A 17,707-nucleotide genomic window follows, 5' to 3' on the forward strand; every position below is an offset into this window, starting at 1 on the left:
CTGTTCAGTGGGCACGGATGCTGCAGAGCATTGCACTTTGTTGCACTTTAATAAAGATGAGTGGCTCAAAAGTCTGGAGTTTAGAGGCAAACTACAAGCCAGGTCTGCTGGCTCTGGATGAGATGCCTCCTCGGGTGTGAGACCGAGACGGGACTGACGCAGGCACCAGTGGAGCTGAGAGGAAGAATTAAAAAAAAAATTATAATAATTAAGTTAATAAACAACCTTAAAACCGTACTTGCTGCTTCAATCTCCCGCATTTATAGTTCAGTTCTGAGGCCCGAGTATGAAAGAGTTTCATCAGCCACTTTAATCTACTGACCTGGGACAGGGGCTTGCGGGTCCGGCTCCTCTTCGTCTTTGATGGGCGAGTGCCCCAAGGGGTGGTGGGAAAATGAGTCCAAAAAAGACGAGCTGCTGATGCCAAGACTGATGCCCGTCACACCGATTCCAAGGGAGTCTGGTGCAATGAAGGAATAAATGAATGCATAAGTTATTAGGCGATGTGCTAAGAAACGCGCCTTAAAGTGCATGTTCAAAACAGGAAACGGGCCGAGAAAAGCAGGAGTGTTAGCTCACAGTATCAGTGATTCACTTTACCCCAGGATGAACTGTTATGAACTATGAGAGCAAATAAAAATGACTGAGTCCGCTATAACAAGCAGTATGATAACAATACTGCTTAGCTAAAACTTAACTAGAAGAACAGTAAAGGACGAATGAATAGAACAGAGCTAAAAGTAGCAGTGAAATGAATGGGATTGCATACATACAGAAGTGTATTAGCCTTTTTTAAACAATAAAATCAACTTTTATTTAACTTTAAATGAACATATTTTGAACATGAGTAGTCGAAGAGGCAGATATAGTCTTACAGAGTGGCGTTCGGTAACCAGGGCAGTACATCACATCAAAATTTTTAATGGTTTCTTTTCAAATATTCAGGCTGAATTTCTGACCTGTGCCCACAGAGGCTCTGCCTGGCCGCCCCTGCCCAATGTTGTCCAATACTGTGAAGGATCGACGGTATGGAGTATCTGACTGAAAGCAAAGTGAGGCGTCAAGCATGCTTACAATTCAGAACGTTAACCATACCAGCGAATAATATAGAGTTACTGATGCCATTGTGACCCGATCTACAATCTAATTACTGGAAAATAAAAAAACATTACAGGACAGCTTCTCTATGGAGTCAGAAATGAAATGACTGTATTTTCTCTGATGATTAACCAGCATCTCACCCTGTAAGTGTGGGTTGTGTTGGGGCGAGAGAAAACGTCCAGTAGGTGGTGGCGATCCCTCGGAACTGAGCTGCCAGCTTTGTCATTTATAGCACTGTGGGCACGGCTAGATGGGCCCTTCTGGCGCTGGAGGGATATTTTAAAAAAGAAAAAGAGAAAAGGGCACAAAGTTGACTGTCTGGCTTTATCTACATTCATAAAACACTCTCTCTAGGTTTACTGGCACATTACTTAATTATCTACTTGGTGAGAGTGCCTGTACCTGTGCAGTTTTAGATGGCTGCCCTGAGTAAGATGAGTCTGGGTCTCCGGTGCTAATGGGCGGAAGGAGTGTGTTTCTGCTTAGAGGCAATGGTGGAGAGTTCAGTTGGTCACTGGCTGTGGGTCTGTGGATGTGTGGATGAAGACAGTTTTGTCATTTTATCCATGCTTCATTAATAGCTCCCCTTTTTTTAAAAGAAATTTCAGAGGGGTTACTGTTAAACCCATAATAGAAGAGAGGATAAAGGCCTAAATTTTAATTTACCTTTTCTGGGCCCTATGTGCACGGCTATTTATTGTCTAGATGCACATAGACTGCATTTCGTTGCCTTGGACTTGTGACATGTGCAATCACAATAAAGTTGAATTCTATTCTATTCTATTCTAAAAAGTTTGTTGAAAGCAGCCACAAATATGTGTCAGACAGAACTAAACTGAAATCAGTCTGACATCCCAGAGAGCAGTTTACACTCTGATTTTCCAACATACTGGGTGCTTCTTCATATGCTGCACAATAGTTATACATGAACAATCAAGCACTAGTCAATCAGTGTGGAAGCTCACTACCCGACAACATCTGACAACAGGCTGAGTCCTGCATGTGGCACTGCCACAGCCATAAGCTGAAATGGAGTCTGTTCTAAAGGCAAGTTCTCTCTACATCTGCAAAATTTCACAGGGTGTAGGAGGGAATGAGGAGAGAAAAAGGGAGCAATGTAGGAACTGGGGTGGGTTCTCGTGATGTTAAAACTCACAGACGTGTCCCGCGGATGACCTCATCCATGGATCCCACTGCGCTCGACTGACTCGGATTGGGAACAAGAGGCAGGAGGGTTCGGGGAGGAGGGTTCCTGCGTCGGGCCGATTGTGCTGGGCGGGACAGCGAGGAAGAGCTCTGCTCCAGGGGTCGGCGAGGGCGAGGTTTGTTGGAGGGGACCGCGCTAGATCCCGGTCTGTGAGACGCACGCTCTTCTGGCTCCCTGAGTGGGAAGGAAAGAGAGCAAAACACGTTCGATGAATAGTCTGTTTGCAACCAGCCAACTGGCTGAGGACTCTGCCAAACAAGGTGTTAGGACCAGGGACAAAAACACTGCATGAATGATGCTCTGTACCTCTTGTTCTGCAAAATGTGTTTTTCAGTAAATGGAAAACTGCAAGATATCCTTGTCTCTTTTCTCTCTGAGTTAAAGATTTAAATCACATATTAGAATTCAGAATTGTGCTAAAATTAATTTCCCTGTTTGTTTTTAGTTTTTTAGTTTTTTTTAAAGCCACTGCTCACAGGTTAAGACAGTAATATGTGATCATACTGGCTTCTATCCGGCACACCCAGGTTCCTCTGCTGAAGGGGGATGCTGTGGATCACGATGAGGTCGTTCAGGTTGTGCTGAGTCGCGGCTGCTCCTACAGGGACTCTTCCAGCCTGGGGTTTGGTGTGAGATGAGTGACAGATAGTAATGAGACAGATGGGATGAAAAGTAAAAGATGGAAATGATTAAGGGGTCAAGGAGGGGAGGGAGATAGGAGGGGACAAAACACATAATATAAGAAGAGGCTAATAGGGCTAGTTATTTCCATATGTATAGTGCAGAAAAATTGCCAAGAAATGGTTATTCGTCATGCAGTGATGTAAGGAGGGCCCCATATTTGCTATGGCACCAAAAAGACAACAGTCATAACACTAAAAATGCAACAAAAACAATAAGTAGCAAAAGAATACATTCCAGCACTCTCCTAAAAAAGGAAGGCTCTAACTACAGTTAAACTTGTACATGTTTAAAGTAAGTTGCAGTTAATGAAAAAGATAAACAGATGGCAACACTTCGGTGTTAATCAACAGTCACAAACACGTTTAATCTAGAGGTAAAGATAACGAGCCGCTGTGGACGGCATGCACACAGCACGCCACCATTTTGGCTCTAAGTGAGGGAGTTACATACACTGGAAGGCCTTTTCTGCTTTTTGGATTTCCGTCTGGACTTGTGCTTTGAGCCCCTTGACTTTGTGTTCTTTAAGTGAGAGTAGAAGAGGACATGTCCAAAGAAAGAGACAGTGGATAGAAAGGAAAGGAAGGAAGAAGTGTAAGTGAGAAAGAGGGTAATAAGAACAGAAGAAAAATGGATAAAAAAATAAAAAAGAATGACCAAAAGAGATGAAATAAGACAAAATACATTGGCATGGTGAAGAGTGGAAAGTGAAGAGGGAAGAAAAGAAAACAGTTAATGAACTGGAAGCGCTGAAAGAGTGAAGAGCAACAGGCAGAGGTAATAATTAAGTGTGAACTCTGGAGGAGACACATATGACTCTAAGTAAAATGAGTCTTACCTCAATCCATACAAAAAATGTATTCATTAACTCTATAAGACTAAACTTGCCAATTCAAATGACTTCTTTTCAGTTACTACATTGTCATTATTAAAGTGAAATAGGCGCCACATAATAGCGACACTTTTTTAAATATACAAAGGAAATCTATAACTATTTATGTTCTTCTATTATAACATAGTCACTTAGTTTGATGGCATCTACTAAAAGGAAAAAAAAATTAAATTTTGACCCTCCTGATAGTCATGAAAGTGAAACGAGGCCCACAGTCTGAACTCCCTTAGACGCACCCCGGTTCCTCCCATTACTCCTCAGACCACTGACCTGGAACTGCATGCCAGCTGTGAGTGGGGGCACCCGGCTCTGGCCAAGTTTGGGCAGCATCGTGGGCAGCGTGGAGAGCAGCATAAAGGGATTCTGGAAATCTTGCTGCACGGGGCTCAAGTTCCCAGAAATATTTTCATCATCTGCCAATGACAAATTTAAAACTGTTGTGCATAAGAATGTCGATTTGTTAATTAGAGTTCAGCCTAACGCATGCAAACCAGTCAAATTCAGCCTACGTGAAGTGCAGCATTCCCAGTGGCGTTGAACCAGCTCTTTCATGCAGCCAATGAGCTGCCGCCACACATCATCAAACAGCAGATCGAGAACAGCGTGGCGGCGACACCGGTATGGTGAGACTGGGGGCAGACATTTATGCCTCCGACTCGACTCGGAGCAATCCTGTTCCCACTGGTCATCCTCCCTGCAGAAATAGGATCTTATAAGAAAATGAACAACACATAAACAGCAATTCTGAAAACAGAGTAACTTACAAGTCTGTGCTATCAAAAGCAAGATATTCCTCCATCTGACCCTCTAGTTCAGTCACTCTATTCTTGTTATGGCTGCCAATGCCGCTGGAGGTACCAGGCTGAGCGTCCAAGTCTGGTGAATTGGATCTGATCAGATGTGCTCTCCGGCCCTGCACATTCAACCTTACCCCCACCAAGAGAAGACGAGACTTAGTTAAACAAGGTCATTTCCATAAAAACTAAATCCCTCAAATTCAGCAGACAACCACATCTTGAAAAGTAGAATTAACATAATTTTAATATGTACAAACAGGCTTAATCTAATCTCTTTTATATCAACTCGATTTACGGAAAAACTAGTTAGATAGCAGAGCAGCCTAATTCCTACTAGTCTATCAGTTAAAAGTGTGAGTCAAAGCATCATTTTCTCAGAACCATGATACCCACCATGACTTTGGCTCAGATTATTAATTAAAAAGCCAGAGGATCTAGGTCACAAAACCAGAGTCAGCCAGGACTCCTCTATAATTGATGCAAAAACAGGAGTAATCTGGACAGCCAACATCCACTCAAGACAGACAGACAGAGGCATTGCAGTTTTTCTTTAAATAATAAAGCAAGATATGGCTCTTTTGGGCTTTGAACATACATAACTGCTGTAAACTGTTCCATAGTTAGTTAGTGTTAACAGAGTTTATTGACAGTAATGGCTGATAATTCTTGTCTCTGCTGTTTCAGAGTATAAGCTGAAGACTGACTGATAAAACAAAGTATAATGTCCATTTTAAGCGGCAGTGACAGGCTGTTCTGAGTAACGTCTGACATTCCTTCAGCCAAGAATGATAAAAGCGATAACATATCAGCCATAATTATGTGGACACAAATCAAACATAACAGCCTAAGATACTATCTAAACTCCACCCTCCAAGATAACGCTAGATCAGATGGTGAGATACCACTCACACACGCAGAGATATCTTCGTATATCTGAGAGAGATGCAACAGGTGATCTCTAACCTTATGTATCGACTCAGTGCAGAGTTGAGACTTTGAAACTTACTCTGTTCCTTCCCTGTCTTTCTCCTGGGGTTTAATGCTGCTTTCTTTGCCCGCTGACAGCCTGCTGGAAGCGCTGCCTTTCCCTGAGGTAGTATACCACTGGAAGCCTTCATCACTGGGACACAGCAGCTGAGTCCCCAGGATACTGAGTGACACACACACACAATGAATATGTAAAACAAGTGTGATTCTGTAGAAGAATGGAACACCTTTACAGGTTTTTCTCCACAATCAGAATTAGTCTTTGATCCCACTGCTGCCCCATTTCATTGGGAATTTAAAAAAAGGGCTGGCAGATGATAGGAGACGGCGGATTAAATACCGAAGATGAGGGAAACGTGTGGCCCACTGCTGACATTCATCCTGGAGCCCTTGGAGAATCCCTCCCCCACTGCCTCTTCCCTCATAAAGATCTTTGTCGATCTCCTCAAACATTTGCTGCACCTGCCGTGATGCCGCCTTGTCAAACTCCTATGGGACGGAAACAGGAACACAGGAAAGAGAGTTATTCTTCACGACTAAAACTCCCCACATTTTACTTACTGGCAACATATCGCTATTCAATGCAAGCAACAACGTGCATGATAATTAGCTCCTACTCTCTTGAGATGCATTCAAGTGTCAAGTTGTTCATGTCATAAAAAAAGGTCAGGGCGGAGAACGATGTATATTTAAAAGATGTCTCTTAACTGAGAGTTTTTGCTTCTCAGAAGCAACTTGAGGACAAAGAAACTAAATAAATCATTGAGTCCTAAAAAAGTTTTGTAGAAACAGCTTGGTCAAGCAGAATCAGACTTTGTGTGTACAAACAAACATCCACTATACTATATAAATACTGTGTTCATCTGTCTTCTTCTAAATGTTTCCACAAATTTGTGAAAAAGAGGCAAATGTTAGTGACTAAATGAAAATCTAACACAAAACTGCAGCAATGTGTTTGTGTCTATAATAAGACAACAGAAAAAAAAGAAGAAAATCAACATATCTAGTGTTTTAGTGTGCACAGTGTGTACATCCTTTGTTTTACAGACAGAGTCAGGCTGGAATCAACAGTTTTCTCGTGAGCAGACTTACATCGTAGCCCCAGGAGAAAACAGAGCTCCTCTCGGTGGAGATGCCAGTACCCGTGGAGCTGTGAATACCTAACCAGGACTGGCTGGAGTCTACTGAGATGACAGTGGGGCACTGAGAGTGGCCTGAAGCAGCAGATGTCTCTGAGCTAAGCACAAAGACAAAACCGTTATGTAGCCTGGCTGTAAAATCAATGTGAAGAACCAAATGCCCTATATGAAGTGTCCTGTGTTTCTAGCACTCGTTCTTCCTTTTCAACACACGATTTCTCTTTTCATCAGTTTTTCTTGTACCAGAAGAAACGGATAAAAAACCAACAACTTGTATAATCTGAAAAATAAGCCTCTGTTACTCCGCTGAGGGAATCGAACGGGTGTCAGCTGCTGATATTATCAAGGTGGAAAGTGTAGGCCAAATGTCAAGGCAATTGAATATTCTAACAGGCTGCCTCATATTTTATTCTTTTAACTGCGCATCTGAAGGAGGCAATGTGATATGAATTAATCCGCTGCTTCTGGGTGTCACATAGCAAGAGCCCTGAGAATCAGTTGTCTGCTCAAGATGGTGTAACATTACAAAATACACAAGCATGAGAATGTGTGTATGTGTGACTGGTTGCAGGCTGTTTTATTTCAGCCTTATTCTGGTGTTGCTTAGGTTTGTCTGCTTACATAACAGCCAAGAAGCAAGGCTTGACTACTCTGCAGTCATTTTGTAACATACTCTAGGCACTTATTTGAGCACAGAGTTTCTTAAGTACCACTGTCTTTGTTCTCACACAGATTTCAATACAATACTGTAACAAGCCTGGCGTGTGAGTCCTTCTGCAGAATGACCAGGACTCAGTTACCTGTTGTGCGCAGAAGCAGCTTCCTGCAGGTCATGGAGGTAGCACGGAGGGGTTTGGTTGTCGTCTGCTTCTTCTGGAAGAGGATGGTGGTCAAGGCTGCTTCGAGACAACCCACGACTGCAATAAAGACAGATTTAGAGCATTCAGTGAAAAAGCAATCAACAAAAGAGTGTGCAATTGCATTTTGGGATGCTAGGGAAGGATATTAATATGTCAGCTCCAACTACCAAGTCTGAATCTGAACACTGTGTTGAAATACAATAGAAAAAAGCATGCATGCAACTAAGGTGTGCATCTGTGTAGAATTGTCATAACTCAGCCACACTGGTGGTTTTTTGAGCATGAAAGGTCATGCCAAAGCATCTCAATCAGATTTAAGTTCAGACTTTGACTAGGGCACTGTAAAACCTTAATTTGTCACCTCCATTCAGAATGCATTTGCTGGTGTGTTTCGAATTATTGTTCTGCTGCAGAATTCATATTTCCATCAATTATGCTTCATCTAGGTCCTGGGGCAGCAAAGCAGCCCCGGACCATCATACTACCACCACCATGTTTGAATGTTGCTGGCAGTTCTTTTTATGAAATGCTGAGTTAGTTTTACACCAGATAAAACAGGACATAAACCTTGTACAACATTCAACTTTTGTCTCATCAGTCCAAAGATTCTTTTCTCAAAAGTCTTCATGAAGGGATCACCAAGATGTTTTCTGGCAAACGAGATGAGGCTTTGTTTCTTTCTGGTCAGCAGTGGGTTTTGCCATTGAACTCTCCCCTGCATGCCATTTTTGCCCATTTTCTTTTTTTTGTTGTTGTTGCTGAATGATGAACACTGATCTTAATTGAGACATACGAGGCCTGCAGTTTTCCAAAAGCCTTAGAAATGGCTTTGTCACCATTTCCAGAATAAAAAAAAATCCAATGAATTTGTTTCTCAGCTGTTTTTGAGTTTATGTAGATTGTGGCTCAGTGTGTTGCTTTTTGAGATCTTTTGAGATCTTTTCACCCACTTACTTAAATTATTTCTTAATTCAACAGGTCTGGCAGTAATCAAGCCTGGGTGTGGCTAGTGAAATTGAACACAGCTTTCCAAACAATGTGGTTAATTTATGGCATAACAAAGGAGGGCAAATACTTTTTCACACAGGGGCAGGTAGGTTTGGATAGCTTCCCCCCCCATAAATGAAATCATTTAAAAACTGTATTTCACGTTTAGTTGAAATCTAAATCTTTGTTTAATATTTACTCATATTTGTCTATTTTTTCGCTGCACTGTAATATGACAAGATGACATGAAGAAAACAGACACCAGTGAAAACAGCTGGAGATTATGTGTTTTTTAAACATTACACTGTGATTACACTTGATTCCATTGTATCTGCCCATAGTGTTGGTTTTGTATCTCTTATTGACTCAATCTCATTAAATAAATGTCTACATTTCATTCTTATGGCTTGACAGCTTTCTCTGGAGAGAAAATAAATAGAGTGGGTGGTATGAAATAAAAATGTGACAATCAACTGAGCTGATTGCCATGTTCACATTGCATCTGTCTAAAATAGACCACGGGCAAGCTGGAATATCGCCACATCGATCAACACAAATAATCATTTTTACTCTTTCTGTCACTAGTGTAGGTTAACAGTCAATCATCAAACCCCCCTCCACTGAATAATAGCAGCATTCAATAACCGTTAGGGAAGGAAAAAAATAAAGAAATTATGTCAGCTACTCACATCTCGAGTTTGTGCGATACAGGTCTCCGGTTGTATCGTGAAATCATTCTCCTTTGCCTCCGTTTTATATGCTCAAACCCTCTCCTCTCCTCCTCGCCTCCACTTCCAGGACGCTCAGGGAACGGTTCAGATGGAGCTCTGACATTTCCTCTAATATTAGCCCGCAGATACTCTGGATAGAGACGCTGTTTCTTAACGGCTGCAGCTAAGCTACGTCCAAAAAAACTAAGCTAGCTACTGGTACGAGGGTGGCCAGATTATTAAAAAAGGCACAAATAGCATCATACAATTTCCACATTCCCTCATAAAATAATACTTGGTTTACTAAATGAGCATATTAGGTAGCCCAGAAGTTCACTATTAATTACGTTTCTCTCGCTATATATATATATGTATATATATACATACATATATATATATATATTTTTTTTAATGAGTGTTTAACGTTACTGGAGCAAGCTATCGCCAGCTCATAGGATATTCTTTGCTAAAGCTAGCATCACCACCAACAACAAAAATAACGCGGATGTCATGGATACGCAGCTTTGTTGCCCCGAGGGATCGCGGGAAATGTATTTCAGGCCAACTAAATGTTTCTAGAAAGCCAAAGGCTGCATACTTCAATTCCCAGCATTCATTGCAATAGCAAGTTGCGTTTATAAAATGTATTCGCCGGTCCTGTAATTTTAACTAAACGCAAGATGTGTATTCATCACATTTAGTGGAAAATTAGACTTATTATGTAATTTGCATTTATGTAAAGTAATGTAAAGTATTTTTTGAATCGGTAAAACCGCTACAGAAACAGAAGGTAGGAACTCTGTTTATTATCTGTTTGGCGAGGACGACTGGAATTCGTCGTAGGACCTAAACAGTTACAGATGGCGTGAAAGAAACGTATTTAGGAATAACCGTAATAAGAGCCGCTCCAGAATATACTAACACAACATAACCAATTTAAAAGGAAGACAAGACAAGGTAAGGCCGAATGAAGCTTTCAAGAGGTTGTCGTGACAATCACTAGTAAAACGTTGAGTTTATCTAGAAGCCTACGATTTCCTCTCTTTATTTCCATCTAAATTTAAAGTCATAATATAAAAGCAGACATTTCCGACCTTTCATATGTCTTTCCACATCGCTTTAGCGTCGTATGTTTTCATTAGGTCTTTTAAAACTGCTACTATGGAAGCTCTGCAGAGGAGAATGATTGAGGAGGACATGGTCCAGTACAAGCTCTTTTTGATCCAGCCAGGCAGCTCTTCTTCACAGCAGACTGAGGAACGTCTGACACATCTAGTAGAGGAGATTTTGGCAAAGGTTGCCCCTCTTCTGATACAGTACATCTGGCAGCATCAGCCAATCAACCTCAAGTATCACCCTGAGAAAGGTAGAGCTTTTTCAGCACCCCAGAAAGGAAGCAGCATGCTGTATGTCTTTACGTGGTTAACACTCGGTACACACACTAACGGCTGGCGTATATGGATCTCATTCACAGGAGGCATTCCTGCTCACATTGGTGGGAGCACTCAGTTTGGAGACAATGTTGAGGACGAGTGGTTTATCGTTTATCTCCTGCTGCAAATCACGGAGGCTTTCCCTGAGCTTGCAGCAAGGTAAGGGTGATCCTGATCATAGTTTCTAAATATGTATAAACTCAGAGCAGAGTTTGAACAAAATAATAAAACAAAAGTATCAATAAATAAATAAACACACCCTATTAAAATTCTCACCAGTCATTTATGTCTTTGTTTCCAAAATAATTGTTTATATGTGCAGAGTTGAGGATAATGATGGGGAGTTTCTTCTGATTGAAGCAGCAGATTACCTTCCTAAGTGGCTGAATCCAGACACAAGTGAAAACAGGGTGAGTTTTCCACATGACATGGCAGAGTTGACAGTACTGGAAGCACTGTATGTTTAAGCCCAAATAATTCACTGCCTCCCACAGCATACTACACAGTTATAAACTGATCCCCAGGCAAGCTTTAGTTTCATTTTAGACCTCCCTACTGATACGTTGAAATGCAATTCACAACACAAGGGTTGTATGTCAAAATATTTTTCATTTTAAATAAAAAAACAGGAATGTTAACTTTAATTAGTGCTTAAAATAGTTGTCTGTAAAGACTTTCTCATCGGTCAACTCTCAGAGCTTAAAGAAAAAGGCTTATTCCGTAATGAATGACTGGCAAGAGCCCTCCAGCTATTAAGGGCATCTACCTCCAACTGTACCTGCATACGGCCCACGACATCATCGAGAATCACAGCCATCTGGCACACCAACTAATCTGCTTGTTTCCCATTAAAGAACAGTCTTTCTTATCAACCAAGTGTTTGGTCAAGTGTTAATCTCATTGTCATCTTCAAGTTTGGACAGAAATGATCTGACACTTTACTGCAATGCAATGTGCATGCCAGGTTAAATAATCCCACTGGCACTACTGCGTACACTTGTCACTGCGCAATTTCTCATGTGTAGTAACGCTGCATACTGCACGCCTATAATTTTAAGAATGTGTATCCATTTATGACTTTTAAAAATTCTATTTCTGACTCTAATAGTATTTTAATTTTAAATTTAAATTGATTTAGTGTTGTTTATTTTATTTTTTTTTAAATCTTGTTAAATTTTTAGATGCTTGGCGACTTTTTTCCCTCATCTTGTTAAGCACATTTCATTGTAATGTTGACTCCGTGTTAAGCTCGACTTACAATGCACCCAATTGGATAGAATTACTTATCATCATGCTCATTTTTGTTTGTTTTCAATTTGACTTTTCCTGATTAAAGTTAATGCTTAAGTGGAATAAACCAAGCCTGGAATGAACAAGCTTGAAAGAAAACATGTAAAGACTTACCTGCACAGCCCTTTTAAATTTTGTTTACTTGACACTGCCAATTTTTTGCTAAGTGTAGGTTTTTTTTGAACCACTCCTTTTCTTTCTCAGGTCTTCCTATACAAGGGAGAGTTGCATATCCTTCCCTGCCCATCTAAATCCACTTCAGTGGGCTTTTCAAAAGATGTGGTACCCAGTGTGGCACAAGCTCTGGAGCTACTTTACACCCACCCAGAAGTCTGTCGGGCAAGCTCCAAGATTTCTTTAGCACTGAAGAAGAGACTAGAGGGGTAAGAGGGATTCCACATATAATCAATATTCAGTATTCAAAAGCAACATCATGATAAATACTACTGACAAAGTAACTCTGCATGTGTCAACTGGCACTCAGCCTATTTCAGTTACATAGTTTCCTTAGGGATAAATAGAGCATTCTGATTCTGTGGTTTCCAGCTGCATAGACAGGGAGAGCACTGGCTACATGATATTGGCTATTTAAAACATCAGAATACAGGGTGCTGAATCACTGTTGTGTACTAGAGGAATACAGTTTTGTAACATATTCTTTTTCTTTCCCCTCAGGTATCCAGGGAAGATTAAATCTGGCCTCCACCGTGCCCACTGCTTCATACCTGCAGGTATTGCCACTGTGTTGGCACAGCGACCAGACCTCATTGCACCTGCAGTTTCAGCATTCTACCTGCGGGATCCAGTAGATTTGCAGGCGTGTCGAACCTTCAAGACGTTTCCTCCTGATACACGAGTCCTCACTTTGGTAAATACATCCATGTATATCTGTACTTTTTAAAAGGTAATATCTTTGTTCAGAACTGTTCTGTGTTGTTTTATAAATGCTTATTTTATGTACAGGACTGTAATTAGTGATTTGTATTTATTTATTTTTTGGGAGGGCGTCTGTTTCCCCTAACCTTGAATAAATATTTTCAGGTGACGTTCACCCGGTGCCTGTATGCCCAGCTCCAGCAGCAACAGTTCACCCCAGACCGGAGGAGTGGTTTCACCTTACCTCCTCGTTCTCATTCCCAATACAAGGCTCATGAGCTTGGCTTGAAGCTGGTGATTCATTATCTATCTTTGTACTTCGTACTTTGTACTGCAGATAACAGGGTTGTTTTATTATGTAAAAGTCATAATCTTGTGCTCATGCTGTACTCCCAGGCCCACGGCTTTGAGATCCTGTGCTCTAGGTGCAGACTGCCTTCATCAGAGCCTAATGCCCCAGTCAGTTGTAACCCACAGTGGAAAGGCTTTATGGAGAGTTTGAGTAGGAATGGCTACTTCCATGTATGTCACTTTTTTTCATGCATGCACATGGCTAAAGTTGCAATACAGTCAGCATTTATCTTTGGAGCGCATTTTTAAAAAATGTGTTTGCACTGTTGTCAAATGCAGGGAGAACTGGAAGGTTCAGCACGTTACAGAGAACTTACAAGATCAGCAGAAAACTTCTTCAAACAGTCGGTTGCCTCAAAATCAAGGTAAAGACTTAAGCTGTTCACAGTGTGAATATGTATGCCAACGTCATCTAAGATATCTATTTGAATGAACCTTTTGTGTGTGTGTGTTGCCTCAGTGCTTTGTCCCCAGGTGAGGAGGTTCTCCAGCTGCTGCACAGCTGTGAACCATTCAACTTGGAGGAGATGAAGAAAAATGAGTCACAGCTCCCCCAAGAGGACAGTGAGTGAAAATCATGTCTAGAAACTGGCAAAATCTTATTTAAATAATGTGTGAGTGTAAATAATTGTCTTTCTTAATACTGAAAGACATTAGTCACATTTGCCAAGTGATCCATGAAGGCACAATGTGGGGATACTTAATTTAGACCTCAGTTAAGTGTAATTTTCCTAGCTAGGGTAAGAACACCTGTCTGTCTCTGGAAGATTTGTATGTTAGTTGTTAAGCATTGTAACTTTTATATGACCTTGCTAGAAAGTGAGCATTGCCTTTGTCTATCTCAGCCACCTAAGATTCTTTGCCTTGTGCCAGTTTCTTTCAGTGTCTGTCCTTTTGTTATGCTTCCCTCATTTTCTCCATTTTTTTCTTACGGACATTTCCCATAATTAGTTTTTCTCTTTGTCAACCTCCAGGTGATAGCTGGCTGGATATCACAGCTCAGGATTTGGAGCAGCTGTTGCAGGAGAGAAGTGGGGGTAGAGCTGATGTTGGCAGCCAAAACTCGAGTTCCACCAAACAGAAACAGCATGCCGGGGATGCAGAGGAGAGGGGAAAGGAGAAGGAGCACAACTTAGAGGAAGAGGAAGCTGGTTACAGCCTGGTAGCTATCAGTCAAGGGATGAAGAACTTTCTCAAGGCCATGTCTTCGCATGAAGGTGCAGAACTGCCCTGGTGAGACTAAGTGACTTTGTAATCTTGTTGATTTTTGTTCATATTTAGCCAAAAATCTATCAGATTTTAATATCCATATGGATGTAGTATGAGCATAGTTTTCCCTTAATGGTCTCCCTGAGCTGTAAATTGGTATGTGTATATTCTTGCAAGCCTAATTTATTTAGGCCTACATTGTCATACTGACAGTCTTTTTCCATTTCTATTCCAGGAGCAGTGCAACCCAGCCTTTTAATATTGATCCAGACTCAATGGCCAATGCACTGGGAAGACTACTTGGTATGTAATTTGCCAACAGTGAAATATGTGGTATGAACTTGATACAATTTTGTTTTTAAAATCATTAATGAATTTGTCTTTTTTTTTTCTTTCTTTCTAGGAGGCAAAGACGAAGAGCTGGATTCAGATGATCTTGATGATTCTGATAATGATGATGAGGAGGAGGAGGTAGAAGAGAAAGAAGATGGCTTCTGTGGTCAAGCAGAGATGAAAGGAACAGAAACTCTGGACAGTCTCAAAAGATATATGGACCAAATGGATGAGGAATTGATGAAGACTAATGTAGGACAAAGCTTCAAGCGAACGGTAAACTCTCGTAACACGCCTTCCTTTGCTAAGATAAAAACTATTCAAAAGATATGCGCAGAACACAGGTGTCACCCTAAACCTATCTTTATCGTATCTGCAGAATTACAACAAGGCAGGAGCAAGCGGCGACTCCTCTCACCCTTCTGCCAGAGATGATCTCCCAAGGGATAACAAACTGGAGGAGAAAGAGGAGGAGATCCAGCCCTTAGATGTGGATGTCAATTTGGTCACAAACTTGCTGGAGTCCCTCAGCTCCCAGGCTGGGCTGGCAGGACCAGCTTCCAATCTGCTGCAGAGCTTGGGCATACATCTACCACCCAACTCTGATCCCGCATAAAGGGCAGGAAGTAGAATCAAATAATTTATATGTGTCATTTGACCTAATGAGATGTGGGAAGTTAACAGCACAGGAAGGACCAGCAGCTAAATAAATAAACACCAGACACAGTGTGCTTGAGGGAAGCACTGAAATTACTTGTAACACAGATGAAGTTAATATTTAAAAAAAACCCTTAAATTCATCTGTTTGAAATTACAGTTAACTGAAAGTGAGATTTTGCAGCAAATGAGCATTTTTATCAGGTTAACTGTAAATTTTTAATACCTGTTGCTTTGTGTCATTGTTGCATGCACTTATGGTGGTTTTTGTTCTACTACAAAAAATATTTTTCTAAATAAAGCCATTTTTCATTCTTATTTTTTATTCAAATTGTCAGCATAATTCACATTTTCTTAGCATATTCAAGTGTAATTTTAAAAAATGATGCATATAAACATTTTCCAAAAAGCTCAAGAATGACGAGGAAGCAATTTGGCTTCTAATAAAAATGTAAAATACTCAATTACAACAAAAAGAACAGCAGCACTAGAGTGAGTGTTCAGCTCTTTCCACATGTGAACCCCCTTCTCATCTGGCATCTCTGCAGTCAGATTCATTCAAGGGCAACTTTGTCTGTCTCTGGTTAAGTATTAATTCAGTTAACTAAGCGGATTTAAATTGCTAACTTGTTTTATGATGTTAACTATCTGTGTCAACATTCTGTCATTGTCATCCCTTTTCCTCTGAAAGCTATCAGTGTCATACGAGGACTACTTCTAGGGATGTTCAGCACATCCGCTGATAAGAGCTCTCAGAAATTACTGTCATAAAATAGGAAACGATTCACATTTATTTTGTTTGTTTATTTGTACATAAGAGAAATTCAGCTTGTTGATAGTTGCTTAATACTTCAGCTTCATGTCTGAAAGAAAAATTGTAATGTTTGACCCCTGACGCTTAACTGTTTCATTAATAAATACCTAGCTTGTAAACTATTTTCCATTAGTGCCACTGATTTAGAAAGTGCGAGCAACAGCACTCATGTTGCTCACGCTGCAGAAAGTCACAAGTAGCTAGGGCATGTATCGTCTTAATAACATATTAAAAGAATAAGATAAAAACTTGTGATGACACATAATTACTAACCGTATATCGTTAGTGTGCCACCATAGCCTGCATTTTGTCTTTTATAACTTTGTAATGTGAGTGGATATTGACTGATAAGGGATGAATAAAGCTAGTATCTACAGGTATAACACTTTGGTTAGGGTCAGTGGAATGCAAGACGACCTACTAAATCTTTTAGTCCTTTACAGAAGCTGAAAAAATGGCTGAACTATGTACCTCGCTGAGTGGAGCAGTGCAGCAGCAAGGGGTGAGACACAAAGAGCCACTACACCGACCAGGAAGCTCAGCACCATTCCCAGCAGGAGAATAGCGAGCAGGTATCCATGGAAGAGCAGGCTGCGCCAGTTGGCCTGACTCAACACATGCCAGGGACGCTCTGGGTGCAGACACCACAGGAGGCCCAACACCCAGCTCTGGTTCACCAGCTGTGTATAGTAGATGTCAAAAACAGAGGCTTGGGAATCTGGAGGGTGGCTGCGCTCCATCTCAGACACTTTAGCAAGCCAAGTCAGAGACAGGCTGTGCAGGATTAAAGCCAGAGGTCCATATATATACTCCAGAGGCACAATACTTAAGAGACCCTCAGATGCTGCAGACAGACAGAAAGAGAAAACTAATTAGAGATTCATTTACTCTAATATGTGAAACCCTCATCTGATATCCAAACTTTTACCTGTGATGATCACAGAGGTCCCACTGATGATGAAAGTCAGAGCAGTGATGTGGCTTGCTGGTGGGGATGCCAGCCTCAAGGCAAAACTAAAGGCCACAGTCACCAGGGGCAGCAGAAGCACCATGAGGACGAAGAGGTTGGAAGATGAGCTGCTGGCTCTGGCCCACATGGTCAGCACTGCTTGAATGCTGCTACAGATAGCAGACGGCAGCATCCTCTCACCCAGGGACCTTGAATAACTCCTTAGATGCACCAGATCCAGGGCATGCAGGAGATTTAAGAATAAGAGAGACACCAGAACCTGAAAAGACAGAATATAAAAAAATAAACAATTATCTAACTTTAAAAAAGCCTACATGTGGTTATGTGAATCACTCATTTTTAATGATAGGAACTGGAGGGTCATGTGCCTGGCGGGACTGTCGATCGAGGACGCTGAAGATATCTACCTATTC

The 17,707-nt window shown here is 41.1% G+C and overlaps 3 protein-coding genes across 6 annotated transcripts in view; 1 reads left to right on the forward strand and 2 right to left on the reverse strand.

Annotated features, from left to right (window-relative positions):
• Positions 1 to 21: 21 nt before the first annotated feature.
• On the reverse strand, positions 22 to 9,693 carry fam149b1 (family with sequence similarity 149 member B1). 3 transcript variants are annotated; one of them, XM_013909428.1, is made up of 16 exons: positions 9,341 to 9,693; positions 7,605 to 7,721; positions 6,758 to 6,902; positions 6,006 to 6,154; positions 5,685 to 5,828; positions 4,646 to 4,807; positions 4,391 to 4,575; positions 4,152 to 4,294; positions 3,443 to 3,511; positions 2,813 to 2,925; positions 2,258 to 2,482; positions 1,504 to 1,627; positions 1,242 to 1,367; positions 960 to 1,041; positions 323 to 460; positions 22 to 174 (listed from the first exon to the last, which is right to left on the reverse strand). In XM_013909428.1, exons 1-16 carry the CDS (start codon positions 9,385 to 9,387, stop codon positions 92 to 94), a joined length of 2,052 nt encoding a protein of 683 aa, XP_013764882.1. In that variant the 5' UTR covers positions 9,388 to 9,693; the 3' UTR covers positions 22 to 91. The 3 variants fall into 3 exon arrangements, with proteins under 3 accessions (XP_013764882.1, XP_013764883.1, XP_013764884.1); XM_013909429.1 differs by lacking the exon at positions 3,443 to 3,511; XM_013909430.1 differs by lacking the exon at positions 22 to 174 and having other exon boundaries at positions 365 to 460; positions 960 to 1,037.
• Positions 9,694 to 10,185: 492 nt separating this feature from the next.
• Positions 10,186 to 15,833, forward strand: ecd (ecdysoneless homolog (Drosophila)). 2 transcript variants are annotated; one of them, XM_005727380.1, is made up of 14 exons: positions 10,186 to 10,318; positions 10,485 to 10,727; positions 10,836 to 10,953; positions 11,117 to 11,204; positions 12,289 to 12,467; positions 12,760 to 12,952; positions 13,126 to 13,254; positions 13,357 to 13,482; positions 13,591 to 13,676; positions 13,772 to 13,875; positions 14,286 to 14,544; positions 14,756 to 14,823; positions 14,924 to 15,129; positions 15,233 to 15,833. In XM_005727380.1, exons 2-14 carry the CDS (start codon positions 10,523 to 10,525, stop codon positions 15,467 to 15,469), a joined length of 1,998 nt encoding a protein of 665 aa, XP_005727437.1. In that variant the 5' UTR covers positions 10,186 to 10,318; positions 10,485 to 10,522; the 3' UTR covers positions 15,470 to 15,833. The 2 variants fall into 2 exon arrangements, with proteins under 2 accessions (XP_005727437.1, XP_005727436.1); XM_005727379.2 differs by having other exon boundaries at positions 10,504 to 10,727.
• Positions 15,834 to 16,523: 690 nt separating this feature from the next.
• LOC102210494 (uncharacterized) overlaps positions 16,524 to 17,707 on the reverse strand; it is a 9,785-nt gene continuing 8,601 nt past the window's right edge. The window contains exons 3-4 of the mRNA XM_005727378.1: positions 17,253 to 17,553; positions 16,524 to 17,168 (exon numbers count right to left, since the gene is read on the reverse strand). Coding sequence (XP_005727435.1) covers positions 16,762 to 17,168; positions 17,253 to 17,553 — 708 coding nt within the window. The 3' untranslated portion in view covers positions 16,524 to 16,761. The remainder of the gene's footprint in view (positions 17,169 to 17,252; positions 17,554 to 17,707) is intronic.

Source organism: Pundamilia nyererei, unplaced genomic scaffold (genome assembly GCF_000239375.1).
Source record: "Pundamilia nyererei isolate P.nyererei 1_Seehausen unplaced genomic scaffold, PunNye1.0 scaffold00024, whole genome shotgun sequence".
Taxonomy (NCBI): domain Eukaryota; kingdom Metazoa; phylum Chordata; class Actinopteri; order Cichliformes; family Cichlidae; genus Pundamilia; species Pundamilia nyererei.